The 19,229-nt window shown below is 46.5% G+C and overlaps 1 protein-coding gene across 1 annotated transcript in view; it reads right to left on the bottom strand.

The window, feature by feature from the left end:
* galnt2 (UDP-N-acetyl-alpha-D-galactosamine:polypeptide N-acetylgalactosaminyltransferase 2) overlaps positions 1–19,229 on the bottom strand; it is a 121,517-nt gene that overhangs the window by 37,728 nt on the left and 64,560 nt on the right. The window contains exon 3 of the mRNA XM_080848628.1: positions 11,118–11,271. Within this exon, the coding sequence (XP_080704754.1) occupies positions 11,118–11,271 (154 nt within the window). The remainder of the gene's footprint in view (positions 1–11,117; positions 11,272–19,229) is intronic.

Raw genomic sequence — 19,229 nt, 5'->3', positions numbered from 1 at the left:
TTTCCTCATGTGGTAAATACTTTATTTTCCTTGTAATTATATATGGCTTGCCAAACAATTGGTGTAAATCTCTCGTGAAGACGACAGAAGTAAAGTGTAGCCTACAGGTCCTATACTGTGCGGGCAAGCACATGCGCCCTTAAAATAGCGTTCTGAATACGCGTTACAGACTTTAGACATTGCGCCTCACATTAGACCAGCTTTTTTTTGGTCAATGGCGCACGGCGCACGGCGTTGTTTTGAAACTGCAAAATACCACTTGCGCCCGATAAACGCCTTCTCTGTTCCGCCCCCGCCCATGTCGACGCAAGTTAATTTCGAAGCGCGCCTCTGGAGGGAAAATCGCGCTGTGCGCCGGGTGCAAGATAGGAATGATACATGTGTCGGTGACAATGTCAATTGCGCTGGGTGCAAGATAGGGCCCACAGTGTCTCACACACACACACACACACACACACACACACACACACACACACACACACACACACACACACACACACACACACACACACACACACACACACACACACACACACACACACACACACACACACACACACACAGCCTGCTACAGAGACAACCAGCCAATACAGTTTGAGTCAACATTTTTTTGTCTAGGCACTCAGTGAACCACCCACTTCAAATAAATAACTAAATAAATAAATAAATGAATGAATGAATGAAGTGCAACCACAGATGGAGAAATATTCTTGCCTTTCAGCCAATGTCACAATATCAATGTCATGACAGCCACACACTGGACTCCTCCAGCGGCACTCAGTGATTCAGATCCACCCTCAAGGCCGATTTAGAAGGCATCCTTAACGAGGCTCAACCCCACTACCCAATGGGCTAATTATTCACACATTACCAGCCTCAACCACCCCCCCCCCCCCCCCCACCCCCCACCCCCCCACTTCCTCACAACTCCTCTATGCAATAGAATGCTTCCTGTGGCGATTAATATCATATTTATGGTTTACGAGCTGAGTCTGACTCAAGGGGTGAAAATGAGCCAAACTCTGTGGCCCAAATTAACATTTCAGGAGGGTGAAAGCCTGGATGATAGAGGAACGCATGAATATTTCAAATGACTTAGATTTGATACTTTAATGCACTTCACAGTTCTGCTTTACCGGCAGTGGGTTACACAGGAGTGGCGACGCCACTGGTGCCTTATAACTTCACGGCTCCTGCCAGAAAGCTATGATGTAGCAGGCAGATTATGAGGAGACACGTAAGGGGTGCTAAGATGCCCCAAGAGAGCGAGGGAGGACGAGAGAGAGAGAGAGGGATAGACAGAGAGAGGGAGAGGGAGAGAGAGAGGGATAGACAGAGAGAGGGAGAGGGAGAGAGAGAGGAATAGACAGAGAGAGGGAGAGGGAGAGAGAGAGGGATAGACAGAGAGAGGGAGAGGGAGAGAGAGGGCGAGAGAGAGAGAGGGAGAGAGAGAGGGACAGACAGAGAGAGAGAGAGAGAGGGACAGACAGAGAGAGGGAGAGAGATAGACAGAGAGAGAGGGACAGAGAGGGAGAGAGCGAGAGAGAGAGAGAGGGACAGACAGAAAGAGGGAGAGGGAGAGAGATAGACAGAGAGAGGGAGAGGGAGAGAGAGAGACAGAGAGAGAGACAGAGAGAGGTAGAGAAAAGACCGAGAAAGACAAAGATAGAGTGGAAGACAGAGATAAACAGACAGACATACAGGTCTCTCTCTCTCTGTGTTCTTCATAGTGAGGCCCAGTGGTGGGCGATCAGACACACACACACACACACACACACACACACACACACACACCACACACACACACACTTCCTGTCTGCTGTAAATCACTGGGGAGGCTGGGAGGCGACTAGGCCCATCTGAGTCCCCGCCACTCACGAACAATGATGGGAGTCTGCTCTTGTTCACTAACCAAAACAGAGAAAGGCACTTTAAATGAACCAAAACAAGAGGGCAAGACAGAGAGAGAGAGGGAGAGAGAGAGAGAGAGAGAGAGAGAGAGAGAGAGAGAGAAAAGAGAGACAGAGAGAGAGAGAGAGAGAGAGAGAGAGAGAGGGAATGCTTGTGAAGATTAATGTGTAGGAGAGGAAGGGGGGTACGTCAGGCTTAAGGCACGCTGGCGTGGGGAGCAGGGGCCGATAGAGTGGACCTGGTGGCTCCATCAGTCTGTTTACCAAAGAGCACTTGGGTGCCATGGCTATTTGTAGCATACCTCTCTCTTTCTGTGTGTGTGTGTGTGTGTGTGTGTGTGTGTGTGTGTGTGTGTGTGTGTGTGTGTCCTGCTGTGACAAAAGCTCTTTGAGCTTTAAAATAGACACGTGGCTATTGTTTTGAAAACATCTCGAAAGCCATTTTTTTTGGTCTGTTTTGACACATTTCAGACAAAGGGGTTATCATTTTCCTGATGACAACAAAATGACTGGAAGTAAACTGATTAACCTGCTGTTACAATAACTATGAGTTGCATACAACATTATTAAATGTTATAGTAGCAACGGCAGAATATGAACACATTTCCCTATATATGACCGTATAGGCGTGTGTGAATGGGACTATATACGCTCTAAGCTGTTCATAAATAAAACATATGATGGAGACGCTGTGGGGGGAAACTGGATGACTCTCGGAGGAAGATATAAATCATCTTTTTTAGAAAATGTGCTGTAATTGCAGATCACAGTGCTTCATAAATAAGAAGTGATGTCTGCACTCACTGTGGTGCTGCTCTTAATTGGTGCTCTATTATCAGATGAACTGCATCTCCCCTGGGTGAGCTAGTTAAGAGATGGAGGGAGGAAGGGAATGAACCACAGAAAGAAAAAACTAGAGAAAGAGGGTGGGATGATGGAGTGAAATAAAAGAAAGGAAGCTAGAGAAAGAGGGTGGGATGATGGAGTGAAATAAAAGAAAGGAAGCTAGAGAAAGAGGGTGGGATGATGGAGTGAAATAAAAGAAAGGAAGCTAGAGAAAGAGGGTGGGATGATGGAGTGAAATAAAAGAAAGGAAGCTAGAGAAAGAGGGTGGGATGATGGAGTGAAATAAAAGAAAGGAAGCTAGAGGATAGTGAGAGTTTGAGCAGTACAGCATCACTCTGTATTACAGGAAGAGAGGAGAGGATGGTGAGAGTTTGAGCATCACTCTGTATTACAGGAAAAGAGGAGAGGATGGTGAGAGTTTGAGCGGTACAGCAGCACTCTGTATTACAGGAAAAGAGGAGAGTGAGAGTTTGAGCATCACTCTGTGTTACAGGAAGAGAGGAGAGGATAGTGAGAGTTTGAGCATCACTCTGTATTACAGGAAAAGAGGAGAGGATGGTGAGAGTTTGAGCGGTACAGCAGCACTCTGTATTACAGGCAGAAAAAGGACCAGGAAGGCAAAACTCCGTATCGCCCTCCAGCATAAATCAGGGGAGGATAAGGTTGCACATTTATCTTGGTTGATTACACCAAAGCTTGTATTCCATCGCATTTTACAATGCAGGCAAGCACAGAGGAGGCCTTCAAGCGTTCAGCCCTGGCAGACTAGTCACGGACCCACAGTCAGAGGAAAGAACACACACACACACACACACACACACACACACACACACACACACACACACACACACACACACACACACACACACACAGTCAGAGGAGAGAAGAACACACACACACACACACACAGTCAGAGGAGAGAAGAACACACACACACACACACACACACACACACACACACACACACACAGTCAGAGGAGAGAAGGTGTTCTGCTGCTGGGGTGTGGGCGGGGGCGCTGAATTGTCAAGCAGCAGCAGAAACACATCTTTGGAGGATTTGAAGCATGTCCAAACAGCCTTTGGGGTTTCAACATCAAAAAAGTCCAAACCCCTCGCTATTGGTCACACACACACACACACACACAAACACACAAACCCCTTGCTATTGGTTAGGTTTAGTTCAGATTTTTAAGAAAGCACCATCCTATACAAAAACCCTTTTATGTTTACAGCTGCATGTAAAAGTAACATGATGTCTATTATATCCTCTGAATGTCCCATCTCAAAAGAAAAAAGGAGTTTTAGAATGATTTCAGCCCGGAGGCGAATTTAAAGACCAAAAGGTAGAAAATGCACACAAACAGCAGAATGGCTGTTAAACTAATCTGCTTTGACCTCATCCATTTCGTCACACGGTGTATTTATAGCACTAATAATAAATGGCATATTCACCTGAGGGATTTCCTGAAGGACTTAAACTGTAATACTGAACAGATGCAGCATGGCCTGCTGGCTCAAGTTAGACGCTTATGATCAACCCTGTGTGTGTGTGTGTGTGTGTGTGTTTGTGTGTGTGTGTGTGCGTGTGTGTGTGTGTGTGTGTATGTGTGTGTGTGTGTTGGCTCAAATTAGACGCTTATAATCAAAGTCTGGATTGAGTCATTTGGTCAAGGTCTTTAAATGCCCAAAAGAAAGGAGTTTGATGCCAGACACTCATATCTATTGTTGTAAACGTATTCTGGAGTAATCTAATGTGAATCCCAATGGAGGTCAAATAATGAAAGGTTGATGTGTGTTGAGGGTTTTAAAGTGTCCCTGCAGTGTATCCATTAATGAGGGTAACAGATTCATTCCAAAGGGTCACCTAATGCTGAACACACACAGAAACAGGCAGGTTACCCAGGATGAAACACCCAGCCCACACACACACACACACACACACCCAGCCCAGATGAGCTGCTCCAGGATGAACCACCCAGCCCACACACACACACACACACACACAAACACACACTACCCAGCCCAGATGAGCTGCTCCAGGAGGAAAACACCCAGCCCAGATGAGCTGCTCCTGGATGAAACACCCAGCCCACACACACACACACACACACACACCACCCAGCCCAGATGAGCTGCTCCAGGATGAAACACCCAGCCCACACACACACACACACACCCAGCCCACACACACACACACACACACACACACACACACACACACACACACACACACACACACACACACACACACATCACCCAGCCCAGGTGAGCTGCTCCAGGATGAAACACCCAGCCCAGGTGAGCTGCTCCAGCTACAGAACCCTGCCCTCTCCCTCCCCCCATACACACAAAAACACAGAGCACATAGTTTGTTTACTTATAGCTGGGGTAGAAGGACACTAGCACACAGAAGCTCCACAAAAAGATACACAGACACGTAGTAATAATAATAATAGCCAAAAATAGGATGACATTTCAACCTGGCCCACCATTGCCCACCATTGTTCACAAAGCAAATGTAAATGAACATTCATCCTTGGATTCCGCAGAGATAACACCAGACTCCTGCTGCCATCATCCTCACACTCATTTCTCTGTGGGACTCCTTCACAAACAACCCGCCTCCACCTCTAAAGATTGCCAAAAAGATGAGAACGGATCAGGAGAACGGATCAGGAACACAAAGCCAAAGACCAGCTACTGGATGACGACCGAGGCAGACATCCTTCCACCACCACCACCAGACATCCCACTTTGTGTGTGTGCGTGTAGAGTTTGTAAAATAATCTTTTACAAATACAGCTTTACTTAAGTGGGGCCGCCACAGGTATTCCCACAAAACACATGAGAATAGAATTCCCTTCTCTGAAAGACTGACGGAGAGAGAGAAAGTAAGGGCAGGGAATAATCAATCTTGCCTTTTGGGTCGATCCAGACCATCAAGCGAGTCACTCGGTCTGATGTGAAGAGCATTGGCAGGACCAGCCGTGGGGCTTCTCTGTGGCCACCTACAGCATTGATTCAGGCTTCTCTCTGGCCACCTACAGCATTGATTCAGGCTTCTCTGTGCCCATCTACAGCATTGATTCAGGCTTCTCTGTGCCCATCTACAGCATTGATTCAGGCTTCTCTCTGGCCACCTACAGCATTGATTCAGGCTTCTCTCTGGCCACCTACAGCATTGATTCAGGCTTCTCTGTGCCCATCTACAGCATTGATTCAGGCTTGTCTGTGCCCATCTACAGCATTGATTCAGGCTTCTCTCTGGCCACCTACAGCATTGATTCAGGCTTCTCTCTGGCCACCTACAGCATTGATTCAGGCTTCTCTCTGGCCACCTACAGCATTGATTCAGGCTTCTCTGTGGCCACCTACAGCATTGATTCAGGCTTCTCTGTGGCCACCTACAGCATTGATTCAGGCTTCTCTCTAGCCACCTACAGCATTGATTCAGGCTTCTCTCTAGCCACCTACAGCATTGATTCAGGCTTCTCTGTGGCCACCTACAGCATTGATTCAGGCTTCTCTCTAGCCACCTACAGCATTGATTCGGGCCCTTTAAGTGAGAGGTATTCTGCAACGGTCGTTCCTGTTCGACATGCCTACATACTGTCAATACTGGCATCCCTGAAAAGTCTCTGGCTGCTTCACACACACACACACACACACACACACACACACACACACACACAAACTCCAAATCTAATACCGCCTAGTAATAAACCTTGGCATAGTGTGAGTGACCAGGCAACATTAAATGGCCCATTTCACTGCGTGACCTTGCCGTGACCACTGAGGACGTGGGCAGGGTGGCACTAATCTGGGCAGATTAAAGAGCAATTCCAGATTAATCTGAAGCCTAACTGCTGGAAGAGGCTCATGACACCTGCTCCCAACATGGCCGCTGCCAGGGAGGAGGAGAGAGAGATGGAGGAAGAGAGAGATGGAGGGAGAGAGAGATGGAGGGAGAGAGAGATGGAGGGAGAGAGATCTGTAGGGAGAGAGAGATGGAGGGAGAGAGAGATGGAGGGAGAGAGAGATGAAGGGAGAGAGAGATGGAGGGAGAGAGAGATGGAGGGAGAGAGAGATGGAGGGAGAGAGAGATGGAGGGAGAGAGATCTGTAGGGAGAGAGAGATGTAGGGAGAGAGATCTGTAGGGAGAGAGAGATGGAGGGAGAGAGAGATGGAGGGAGAGAGAGATGGAGGGAGAGAGAGATGTAGGGAGAGAGATCTGTAGGGAGAGAGAGATGGAGGGAGAGAGATATGGAGGGAGAGAGAGATGGAGGGAGAGAGATCTGTAGGGAGAGAGAGATGGAGGGAGAGAGAGATGGAGGGAGAGAGAGATGGAGACAACATGGAGCTGAAGATTTATAGTCAGTCTACGTAGAGAAGAAGGTCAGTAATGAGCTCCTTATGAAGCTATGAATTCTACATACACATATAAAATCCCTTTATGACAAACAGGTTCCTCTCAGATAAAAACATCTGTCAAGTTGAAAGGCAACAGACATTATAAAAAAGGTTTACCAGACAGTTCAAAGCAGACCCTCTAGTCTAAAGAGTCCTCCCAAAAAAAAAAAAAAACTCGAGCCAATCAGTTCTGAGCTGAGGATTCAGGGAGAACTCTTGACACTGTGATAAGCAATCATTCAACAAATAACACACACCAGTAACAATAGTGAGGTCTGAGTCTTTTTCCATCAGAGAGAAAGATTGAGAGAGTAACAAGAAAAAAGTCCATTTCCCCTCTACTCCCGACTCAACCATTCTGTCCACAATTACACAAGACACAAGACAACCTCAAAAACAGACAGACATACTGGAGGCTTATTCTGCCTGCACTGCACCGTAGGATTTAGACAGAACACGGTGCCACCTCTGAATAAAGCACAGACACAATAGCCACCATGGAAAAGTACTACAGGGTGGATTAAAGGAGGAAGAGGAGGAAACTACTACAGGGTGGATTAAAGGAGGAAGAGGAGTAAAATACTACAGGGTGGATTAAAGGAGGAAGAGGAGGAAACTACTACAGGGTGGATTAAAGGAGGAAGAGGAGGAAACTACTACAGGCCAGGGTGGATTAAAGGAGGAAGAGGAGGAAACTACTACAGGCCAGGGTGGATTAAAGGAGCAAGAGGTGGAAACTACTACAGGCTGGATTAAAGGAGCAAGAGGCTTTGTGACATCATGTCCTTTCTCTGTTTGCTTAACCCATTCTGACATCAGCAGTCCTAATTTCATTGATGGGAAAATGGCAACGAGAAAAGTCCGCCGTGCATAAATAAAAATAAATCTAATTTAATAACTTGGCAAAATCATTTTGCTAATTTAATACCAAGAGCAGGTTCCTAAGCGCGAACATTAGTGGGTCAGTGTTATGCTCTCACACTCCGCATTATAGCTTTAGTACATGCGCGACGGACTTTGCTCGCTGCTAGTTGCCCGTCAATTAAATTAGATTAATTCTATTCTATTTCTAGGGCTGCAACTGCATGCAGCAGGAATGCTTTAATGATGTGCTTGAAGTCAGGCTGTAACAGTTATTAAAGCAATGGCACATGAGAAGTAGTGGTATACGCAAAATATACAACGGCTACAGGTGTTACTCGTGTTTTTTCACACACAACAGCAGTTAATATGCCCAGCAATTAGAACCACATTCCATTCTAATCCATGCCACCCCATCATTAGTTTAACCGACATTCTTCTAGCAGGTAAAATATGTGTGAATTACAGACAGAAGCACAGACACAATAGTAACACATGTCTAACGCAGGAGACTAAAGCAGAGACACAATAGTAACACATGTCTAACGCAGGAGAATAAAGCACAGACACAATAGTAACACATGTCTAACGCAGGAGACTGAAGCACAGACACAATAGTAACACATGTCTAACGCAGGAGACTAAAGCACAGACAGACACAATAGTAACACATGTCTAACGCAGGAGACTAAAGCACAGACAGACACAATAGTAACACATGTCTAACGCAGGAGACTAAAGCACAGACACAATAGTAACACATGTCTAACGCAGGACACTAAAGCACAGACACAATAGTAACACATGTCTAACGCAGGACACTAAAGCACAGACACAATAGTAACACATGTCTAACGCAGGAGAATAAAGCACAGACACAATAGTAACACATGTCTAACGCAGGAGAATAAAGCACAGACACAATAGTAACACATGTCTAACGCAGGAGACTAAAGCACAGACAGACACAATAGTAACACATGTCTAACGCAGGAGAATAAAGCACACTTTACACAATAGTAACACATGTCTAACGCAGGAGACTGAAGCACAGACACAATAGTAACACATGTCTAACGCAGGACACTAAAGCACAGACACAATAGTAACACATGTCTAACGCAGGACACTAAAGCACAGACACAATAGTAACACATGTCTAACGCAGGAGAATAAAGCACAGACACAATAGTAACACATGTCTAACGCAGGAGAATAAAGCACAGACACAATAGTAACACATGTCTAACGCAGGAGACTAAAGCACAGCAGACACAATAGTAACACATGTCTAACGCAGGAGAATAAAGCACACTTTACACAATAGTAACACATGTCTAACGCAGGAGAATAAAGCACAGACAGACGCAATAGTAACACATGTCTAACGCAGGAGAATAAAGTACAGACACAATAGTAAAACTGGATGTGAGAGTGTTTGATGAGCAGCCCAGGGCTAAGACTCCGCAGTGATAAAGTCTGAGGGGGTCACATTGAAGCAGCGGCATTAAACACTGAAGCAGCTCCCACAGCACAGAGGAGGAGGAGGAGAAGAGGAGAGGAGGAAACAAGAAAGGAGAGAAGAATAGCTGTATGAGAGTTGAGAGGAAGAGAGGATATAGAAGAGTAGTTTAGAAGACAGAAGTGACTAATAGGGAGGCGCTGGGCAAGTGATTCATGCTGTGAAATCTGCCACTTTTGCGTTTGAGCATCTATAAAATCACTGAGTAAGCGGGTTTGTGCTCATCTCACGAAGCACTTTCCCACCGTGATCAGACAAACAAGATGGAAGGCTACAGGGCCCAGAAGAGCCCTGTCTGTGTCTGTGTCTGTGTCTGTGTCTGTGTCTGTGTCTGTGTCTGTGTCTGTGTCTGTGTCTGTGTCTGTGTCTGTGTCTGTGTCTGTGTCTGTGTCTGTGTCTGTGTCTGTGTCTGTGTCTGTGTCTGTGTCTGTGTCTGTGTGAACTGGACAGGCATCAACACATTAGTGTCACTCGCTCTGTGTGTGTGTGTGTGTGTGTGTGTCACTCTGTCTGTCTGAGCTGGACAGGCATCAACACATTAGGGCCAGGGTGGCAGGAGGTGCTCTCCATCCATTAACTAAACAACACAAACCCAATTAGCCTGGGTACAGAGGAAGGAAGTGTGATGGATAACACACTCCTAAATAAACAGGAGACCCTGGAAGGGAGTGTTCCCTTCACAGCCACTGCTTGTGAGAACGGAGTCTAAACTCTTTCTTTGGTGTGTGTGTGTGTGTGTGTGTGTGTGTGCGTTGGTGTGTGTGTGTGTGTTGGTGTGTGTGTGTGTGTGTGTGTGTGTGTGTGTGTGTGTGTGTGTGTGTGTGTGTGTGTGTGTGTGTGTGTGTGTGTGTGTGTGTGTGTGTGTGAGAACGGAGTCTTTCTTTGGTGTTGTTCATGGGGGAATAAGGGAAAGTGCCAAATAGTTTGAAGCATTATGAAAACATCCTCCTGCCTTTCATGCCTTTCAGACAAATGCCTGCGACAGTTTGGTGTTGATACACAGCCATTAGTATCGTCCCTGGCCTCAGGCACGCACACACACACACACACACACACACACACAGACTGTACACAAACAGGTCAGACACACACACACACACACACACACACAAACACACACACTAGCATCGTCCCCAGCCTAAGGCACTTGGCATGAGTGTGAAGTCTCTGAAACCTCAAGTCCCTGGAGAGTCACAAAGTGCCAACTCACTGATCGTTTCTAGTACACACACACACACACACACACACACACACACACACACACACACACACGCCAACTCACTGATCGTGTCTAGTACACACACACACACACACACACACACACACACACACGCCAACTCACTGATCGTGTCTAGTACACACACACACACACACACACACACACACACACGCCAACTCACTGATCGTGTCTAGTACACACACACACACACACACACACACACACGCCAACTCACTGATCGTGTCTAGTACACACACTGACACACACACACGCCAACTCACTGATCGTGTCTAGTACACACACACACACACACACACACACACACACACACACACACACGCCAACTCACTGATCGTGTCTAGTGTCGGGGACTCCCCGGTCCATGCGGAGTTTGTCGCTCTCCACCTGGTTGAACTTGTTTCGGGCGTAAGGGTCCTGCCCCGGCCGCACCACCGTCGCCCCCACATACAGGTCCTGGTCGTAGTCCTGCCACCGCACCTTGCCTGCACACGGACAAGAACAACACAGGATACAGATAGGTTAAGTCTCTGGCAGGGGCACCAATAATAGTGTGCTATAACAGGATACAGATAGGTTAAGTCTCTGGCAGTGGCACCAATAATAGTGTGCTATAACAGGATACAGATAGGTTAAGTCTCTGGCAGTGGCACCAATAATAGTGTGCTATAACAGGATACAGATAGGTTAAGTCTCTGGCAGTGGCAACAATAATAGTGTGCTATAACAGGATACAGATAGGTTAAGTCTCTGGCAGTGGCAACAATAATAGTGTGCTATAACAGGATACAGATAGGTTAAGTCTCTGGCAGTGGCAACAATAATAGTGTGCTATAACAGGATACAGATAGGTTAAGTCTCTGGCAGTGGCATCAATAATAGTGTGCTATAACAGGATACAGATAGGTTAAGTCTCTGGCAGTGGCAACAATAATAGTGTGCTATAATGATACAGATAGGTTAAGTCTCTGGCAGTGGCAACAATAATAGTGTGCTATAATGATACAGATAGGTTAAGTCTCTGGCAGTGGCACCAATAATAGTGTGCTATAACAGGATACAGATAGGTTAAGTCTCTGGCAGTGGCACCAATAATAGTGTGCTATAACAGGATACAGATAGGTTAAGTCTCTGGCAGTGGCACCAATAATAGTGTGCTATAACAGGATACAGATAGGTTAAGTCTCTGGCAGTGGCACCAATAATAGTGTGCTATAACAGGATACAGATAGGTTAAGTCTCTGGCAGTGGCACCAATAATAGTGTGCTATAACAGGATACAGATAGGTTAAGTCTCTGGCAGTGGCACCAATAATAGTGTGCTATAACAGGATACAGATAGGTTAAGTCTCTGGCAGTGGCAACAATAATAGTGTGCTATAATGATACAGATAGGTTAAGTCTCTGGCAGTGGCACCAATAATAGTGTGCTATAACAGGATACAGATAGGTTAAGTCTCTGGCAGTGGCACCAATAATAGTGTGCTATAACAGGATACAGATAGGTTAAGTCTCTGGCAGTGGCAACAATAATAGTGTGCTATAATGATACAGATAGGTTAAGTCTCTGGCAGTGGCAACAATAATAGTGTGCTATAACAGGATACAGATAGGTTAAGTCTCTGGCAGGGGCAACAATAATAGTGTGCTATAATGTACTATAACAGGATACAGATAGGTTAAGTCTCTGGCAGTGGCAACAATAATAGTGTGCTATAATGATACAGATAGGTTAAGTCTCTGGCAGGGGCAACAATAATAGTGTGCTATAATGTACTATAACAGGATACAGATAGGTTAAGTCTCTGGCAGTGGCAACAATAATAGTGTGCTATAATGAGGCTCAAGCTATCCAATAGGAACCCAGCAAATAAACGAGACAGGCAATCATGTCTGGAGGGTGTTAGCGCATTTATAATTTGCTATAATAAAAAGAAAAGCCGCAGTCTAAAACTGCCATGAAATTTACAGTACAAGACTCTGCTGTAATTAGCCGTCATGACTAGGTGCTCATTTCTAACAGTGTTGAAGAGCATCGCTTGCTGTGTGTGTGTGTGTAGTGAGCAGAACAGCAGTGCTATAGGATATCTCTGTGTGTGTGTGTGTGTGTGTGTGTGTGTGTGTGTGTGTGTGTGTGTGTGTGTGTGTGTGTGTAGTGAGCAGAACAGCAATGCTATAGGAGCTGTATGTGTGTGTGTGTGTGTGTGTGTGTGTAGTGAGTAGAACAGCAGTGCTATAGGATCTCTCTGTGTGTGTGTGTGTGTGTGTGTGTGTGTGTGTGTGTGTGTGTGTGTAGTGAGCAGAACAGCAATGCTATAGGAGCTGTATGTGTGTGTTTGTGTGTGTGTGTGTGTAGTGAGTAGAACAGCAGTGCTATAGGATCTCTGTGTGTGTGTGTGTGTGTGTGTGTGTGTGTGTGTGTGTGTGTGTGTGTGTGTGTGTGTAGTGAGCAGAACAGCAGTGCTATAGGAGCTGTATGTGTGTGTGTGTGTGTGTGTGTGTGTGTGTAGTGAGTAGAACAGCAGTGCTATAGGATCTGTGTGTGTGTGTGTGTGTGTGTGTGTGTGTGTGTAGTGAGCAGAACAGCAGTGCTATAGGAGCTGTATGTGTGTGTGTGTGTGTGTGTGTGTGTGTGTGTGTGTGTGTGTGTGTGTGTGTGTAGTGAGCAGAACAGCAGTGCTATAGGAGCTGTATGTGTGTGTGTGTGTGTGTGTGTGTGTGTGTGTGTGTGTGTGTGTAGTGAGCAGAACAGCAGTGCTATAACAGGATACAGATGGGTTAAGTCTCTGGCAGTGGCAACAATAGTGGCATTGAGTAATTTTTCCTAGGGACAATTAACGATGAAATATTGAATTTGAACACTAAAACCGTAATCGTTAAAACGGCTATACAGTGGAATCCTATGAGAGCAGGTGAAGCGCTGGTTTACTCCACTGACAGGCTCGTCAATGACATCATCAGGGTTGGACAACATGATACGGAGCCTTACAGAGATACAAATTTATATATATTTCCTTCGGAGGGGCAACTTCAGTTGAGGAGGGCAAACGGGCAGTTGCCCGAGCAACCTTAGCCCACTCCTGTGCACGTCCCTGCTTACACCTGCATCTGTTTACATCAATAAGTGAAACTGTAGAAAATGACTGTTTGTAGAGTCGGTGTTTCGCCGGTCTTTAGTGACGGTAGTCAAGTGTCCTACGTGTGGTGAGGAAGCAGGAAGACAGAGGAGAGCGCGTCTCTTTGATACTCGACTACAGACACCGGTGCACCTACAGTATCAGAGACCAGAAGAGTGAAATACTGAGGAAGGAATGTAAACTCAAAATAGCTTACTTTGTCCTCAAATAGGACTTTCACACAAAGATGTTTTAGTTGTACGGAAAATAGGTTCCATGTTCCACTTGGGTAGCTCATTAAAAATGCACAGTCAAAAAACCACACACACACACACACACACACACACACACACACACACACACACACACACACACACACACACACACACACACACACACACACACACACACACAGAACCCTAACAGACGTTCTACAAGGAACCCCTTTGAGTTCTGAGTAAAACGTCATGGATTTCAGTTGGAAAGAGGGAAGCCAGAATGTGTGTGAACATGCCCGGTGACGCCCGACTCACATTGCTGCGTTGGAAGGCGTTGATGCGTCAGGGTTAACGCATAACCATTCACTTTGCATGGGGTGAGGTCATCCTTTGCCGAACTGAATTGTGGCTCCGTTTGGTTCGCGTGCGTTGCGTTTCATGCTTTGCTTGCGGCAAGAGTTGAAGAAGGTTGAACTTTTCGAGAGGGAATGCATGCGTCAGCCAATCATATTGCCTTTCATGCATAACTGACAGGCGCTAGCCAATCATATCCCGTATATGCTCACGTCTACAGAGCGGCAAACTCAAAAAAAAAAAAAAAAGATGGCTGCCAAACTCCGTAGATGGTCGTATTTGTACCTACAAGTTGGTTGTTAGACTTTTTTTTGGTTAGATTTTTTAAAAGTTACCGAGAAATAGACACTGTACAATGTAAAAACCCCTTTATTGTAACTGGAAAATACGTATCCTAGGATTTGCAAGGTCTCTGAGCACCCTGTCTAATGATAGCATGCTACTACTGAAAGGGGAAAAGCTTGCTGGTGACTTGATTTGTTTGATGACCTGTCAATCTCACCCCATGCGCCAGACTCCTCCTCTGCCTTCCGTTGGATCAACGCATTCCAACGCATCAATGTGAGTCGGGCGTGAGGATCTCAATGTGTGTGAACATGCCCGGTGAGGATCTCAATGTGTGTGAACATGCCCGGTGAGGATCTCAATGTGTGTGAACATGCCCGGTGAGGATCTCAATGCCAGGGCTTTACAGTCCCAGCTGTGCTATAATAAGGCTCAAGCTATCCAATAGGAACATAGGAAGGAGCCGGGACAATAAACGAGACAGGCAATCATGTCTGGAGGGTGTTAGCGCATTTATCATTTGCTATCATAAAAAGACTAGCTGCAGTCTAAAACGGACATGAAATTTACAGTACAGAAACTCTGCTGTAATTAGCCTTCATGACTAGGTGCTCATTTCTAAAAGTGTTGAAGAGCATTGCTTGCTGTGTGTGTGTAGTGAGCAGAACAGCAGTGCTATAGGAGCTGTGTGTGTGTGTGTGTGTGTGTGTGTGTGTGTGTGTGTGTGTGTGTGTGTGTGTGTGTGTATGTGTGTGTGTGTGTGTGTGTGTGTAGTGAGCAGAACAGCAGTGCTATAGGAGCTGTGTGTGTGTGTGTGTGTGTGTGTGTGTGTGTAGTGAGCAGAACTGAAGGGCAATAGGAGCTGTGTGTGTGTGTGTGTGTGTGTGTGTGTGTGTAGTGAGCAGAACTGCAGTGCTATAGGAGCTGTGTGTGTGTGTGTGTGTGTGTGTGTGTGTGTGTGTGTGTGTAGTGGGCAGAACAGCAGTGCTATATGAGCTGTGTGTGTGTGTTTGTGTGTGTGTGTGTGTGTGTGTGTGTGGTGAGCAGAACTGCAGTGCTATAGAAGCTGTGTGTGTGTGTGTGTGTGTCTGTGTGTGTGTGTGTGTGTGTCTGTGTGTGTGTGGTGAGCAGTACTGCAGTGCTATAGGAGGAAGCCAACACACATAGTGACAGATCTCCTTCCAAAGCAGCAACATGTAAAAACACGTCCCCCTCCTTATGACAACGACGCATTTTCAAACTCATTTTTTACCGATTTACTCTTTCAGGAGCTCATGTGATGGACACCACCGGCATCATGGGTCCACACACACACACACACACACACACACACACACACACACACACACACGGGCCAATCCCCAGGGAGCTCACGTAATGGTAAAAAGGCATGTGCTACAAGTTACACCGGACAACACTGTTAAATGAACAGAGCTTTTTATTACAATAACTTCCTGTAGCTCAAAACATTAGAACAAGCTCCTGTAGGAATCACCAGCACTCGATACACATTCGATACACAGATAAAGATAGATATGTGTACTGTGCTGTAGGTCGCTTTGGACAAAGGTGTTACATTAATACATGCTTGTCCCCCACCCCCAGAGTACTGAATGAGAGTACACAGTGTGTTCCTCCCTGCCACACACACACAAACACAGTGAGTTCCTCCCTGCCGTTCTCCTGCGGCTCCATGTGCACTCACACACACACTCGCGCACGCGCACACACACACACACACACACACACACACACACACACACACACACACACACACACCCCTGGTGTATGGGGGAACATGAGACAGCTGGTCTCACTTTAGTGGCGTTGACTGAGTCCCCAGCGAGTCTGTGGTGTTTAGGCTCCAGATTCCAGAAGAGGCCCACAGAGGCAGCAGCAGCACTCCGCTCTCAGGCAGCTCTTCACGGGGCTCACACACACACACACACACCAGCAGCTCTTCACGGGGCTCACACACACACACACACACCAGCAGCTCTTCACGGGGCTCACACACACACACACACACACACTCAACACTCCAGCAGCTCTTCACGGGGCTCACACACACACACACACACACACACACACACACTCCAGCAGCTCTTCATGGGGCTCACACACACACACACACACAACCACACACACACACACACACACTCCAGCAGCTCTTCACGGGGCTCACACACACACACACACACACACTCAACACTCCAGCAGCTCTTCACGGGGCTCACACACACACACACACACACACACACACACTCCAGCAGCTCTTCATGGGGCTCACACACACACACACACACAACCACACACACACACACACACACACACACACTCCAGCAGCTCTTCACGGGGCTCACACACACACACACACACTCCGCTCTCAGGCAGCTCTTCATGGGGCTCACAGTGCTCAAACTCTAGTATGCTGGGTTAAGACCCGCACTGTTTCACTACACAGTACCACTATTGAGAGCTACAGAGGGACGCACATCAAGAGCGCACACACACACACACACACACACACACACACTCACAAAACAAGGGAATAAAAGGCACATATTCTTCCGCATGTACACATATGGGCAATAAGCAAACACTGTACACATCCAAAGAAACCTTTCGAAAATATAATATAAAAAAACACACACACACACACACACACACACACACATACATACAAACACTTGCACACAAACAACACATTCACACTAGCACGATCAGCTCTTTATTGAGAAGGACACATCACTGTCGTATTAATCACAACAGCTGCATGCTGTTTATCCGTCCAAAACACAACCGGGGAATAAGAGACTAATGATGCACATTGAGCCGACAACATGACGGAGCGATACGGCTATCTGTTCTGACTGTTGCCATGCCGCTGTGAAGGCCTAGAGCAGAGCTCTCCTGCATAATTGCTCAGAGAAGCGAGCGTGATAATGGACTAGGAGGTAATTAATGGTTGGGCATTGGTGCCCGTCTACAGCCTCGTAATCAGGCTTGGCTGTGAAAGATCGATCTACTGTACTAATTGCCTTGCTAAATGTGATAGCCTGAACGCGACGGCTGTTTGAAATGGTGTACGAAATAAGGAACAAACAACGCAGATGGACGGGAGTACTTAGCAGAGAGGATCACGATGCAACTACAGGTCTCAATGTGATTGAGGTTAATTTTACCCTCCTTTCTTTTTTCCAGTCCATGGTCAATATGTTCGCTTGAAACATGGGCACAATAACATATGAAGGATGAGTATTAAGCGCCTAGAGGCAATTGTATTGTTGTAAATAAAATTGAATTGAATTGAATGAGTCACCTGCTAACAGTGTTAGCTAATGGGACTGATCACAATGGTCACACAGCCTGGTCATTGTATGAGTGTGTGTATGTGTGTGTGTGTGTGTGTGTGTGTGTGTGTGTGTGTGTGTGTGTGTGTGTGTGTGACTGCAGACATGTATGTGGAAAGCCCTTCTTCTGAAAGGGTGAAAAGCAGTCTTGTGGAGAGAACATGCCTGTTACATCATCTGCACTAATGCAATTTTGCCTTTTCATTCCGAGTGGTGGTTTTGCAAAGGTCAGCGATTTAGGCGTTCCCTCCTCGGATTGCCAAATTCCTCCTTTTTCCGAACGGAACACACTAGTCAGGAAATCTGAGCTGGAAGGTCAAAAGGGCACCAAGGCATCAGCCCTGCTGCAGCAATATATAAAATATATAAAATATAAATCTATTAATATTCCAAACACACACCCGGAGTAAATAAATCAAAAGAGTTTGGGCCAGGTCGAAAAAACATTGCCTTCTCGTGCGGAATGCAGTCAATTACAGTACAAGGTTCGCCTGTAAAGACAGCAACACACACACACACACACACACACACACACACACACACACACACACACACACACACAGTGTTCCTCCCTGCCACACACACACACACACGGTTGGCCTGTAAAGACAGCAGCACACACACACACACACACACACACACACACGGTTGGCCTGTTAAGACAGCAGCATACCACGGGTGAGGAATGTGACCGGTAGCCCTGGAGCTGGACGGGTGGAGGTAGAAGGAGGTTAACACACACACACACACACACACACACCCTAGGGTGGAGGTAGAAGGAGGTTAACACACACACACACACACACACACACACACACACACACACACACACACACACCAGGGTGAAGGTAGAAGGAGGTTAACACACACACACACACACACACACACACACACACACACACACACACACACACACACACACACACACACACACACACACACCAGGGTGAAGGTAGAAGGAGGTTAACACACACACACACACACACACACACACACACACACACACACACACACACACACACACACACACACACACACACACCTCAGGGTGGAGGTAGAAGGAGGTTAACACACACACACACACACACACACACACACACCCACCCACACACACCCC

Source organism: Sprattus sprattus (assembly GCF_963457725.1).
Source record: "Sprattus sprattus genome assembly, chromosome: 12".
Classification (NCBI taxonomy): Eukaryota; Metazoa; Chordata; class Actinopteri; order Clupeiformes; family Clupeidae; genus Sprattus; species Sprattus sprattus.
This window is presented reverse-complemented; position numbering and strand designations above follow the sequence as displayed.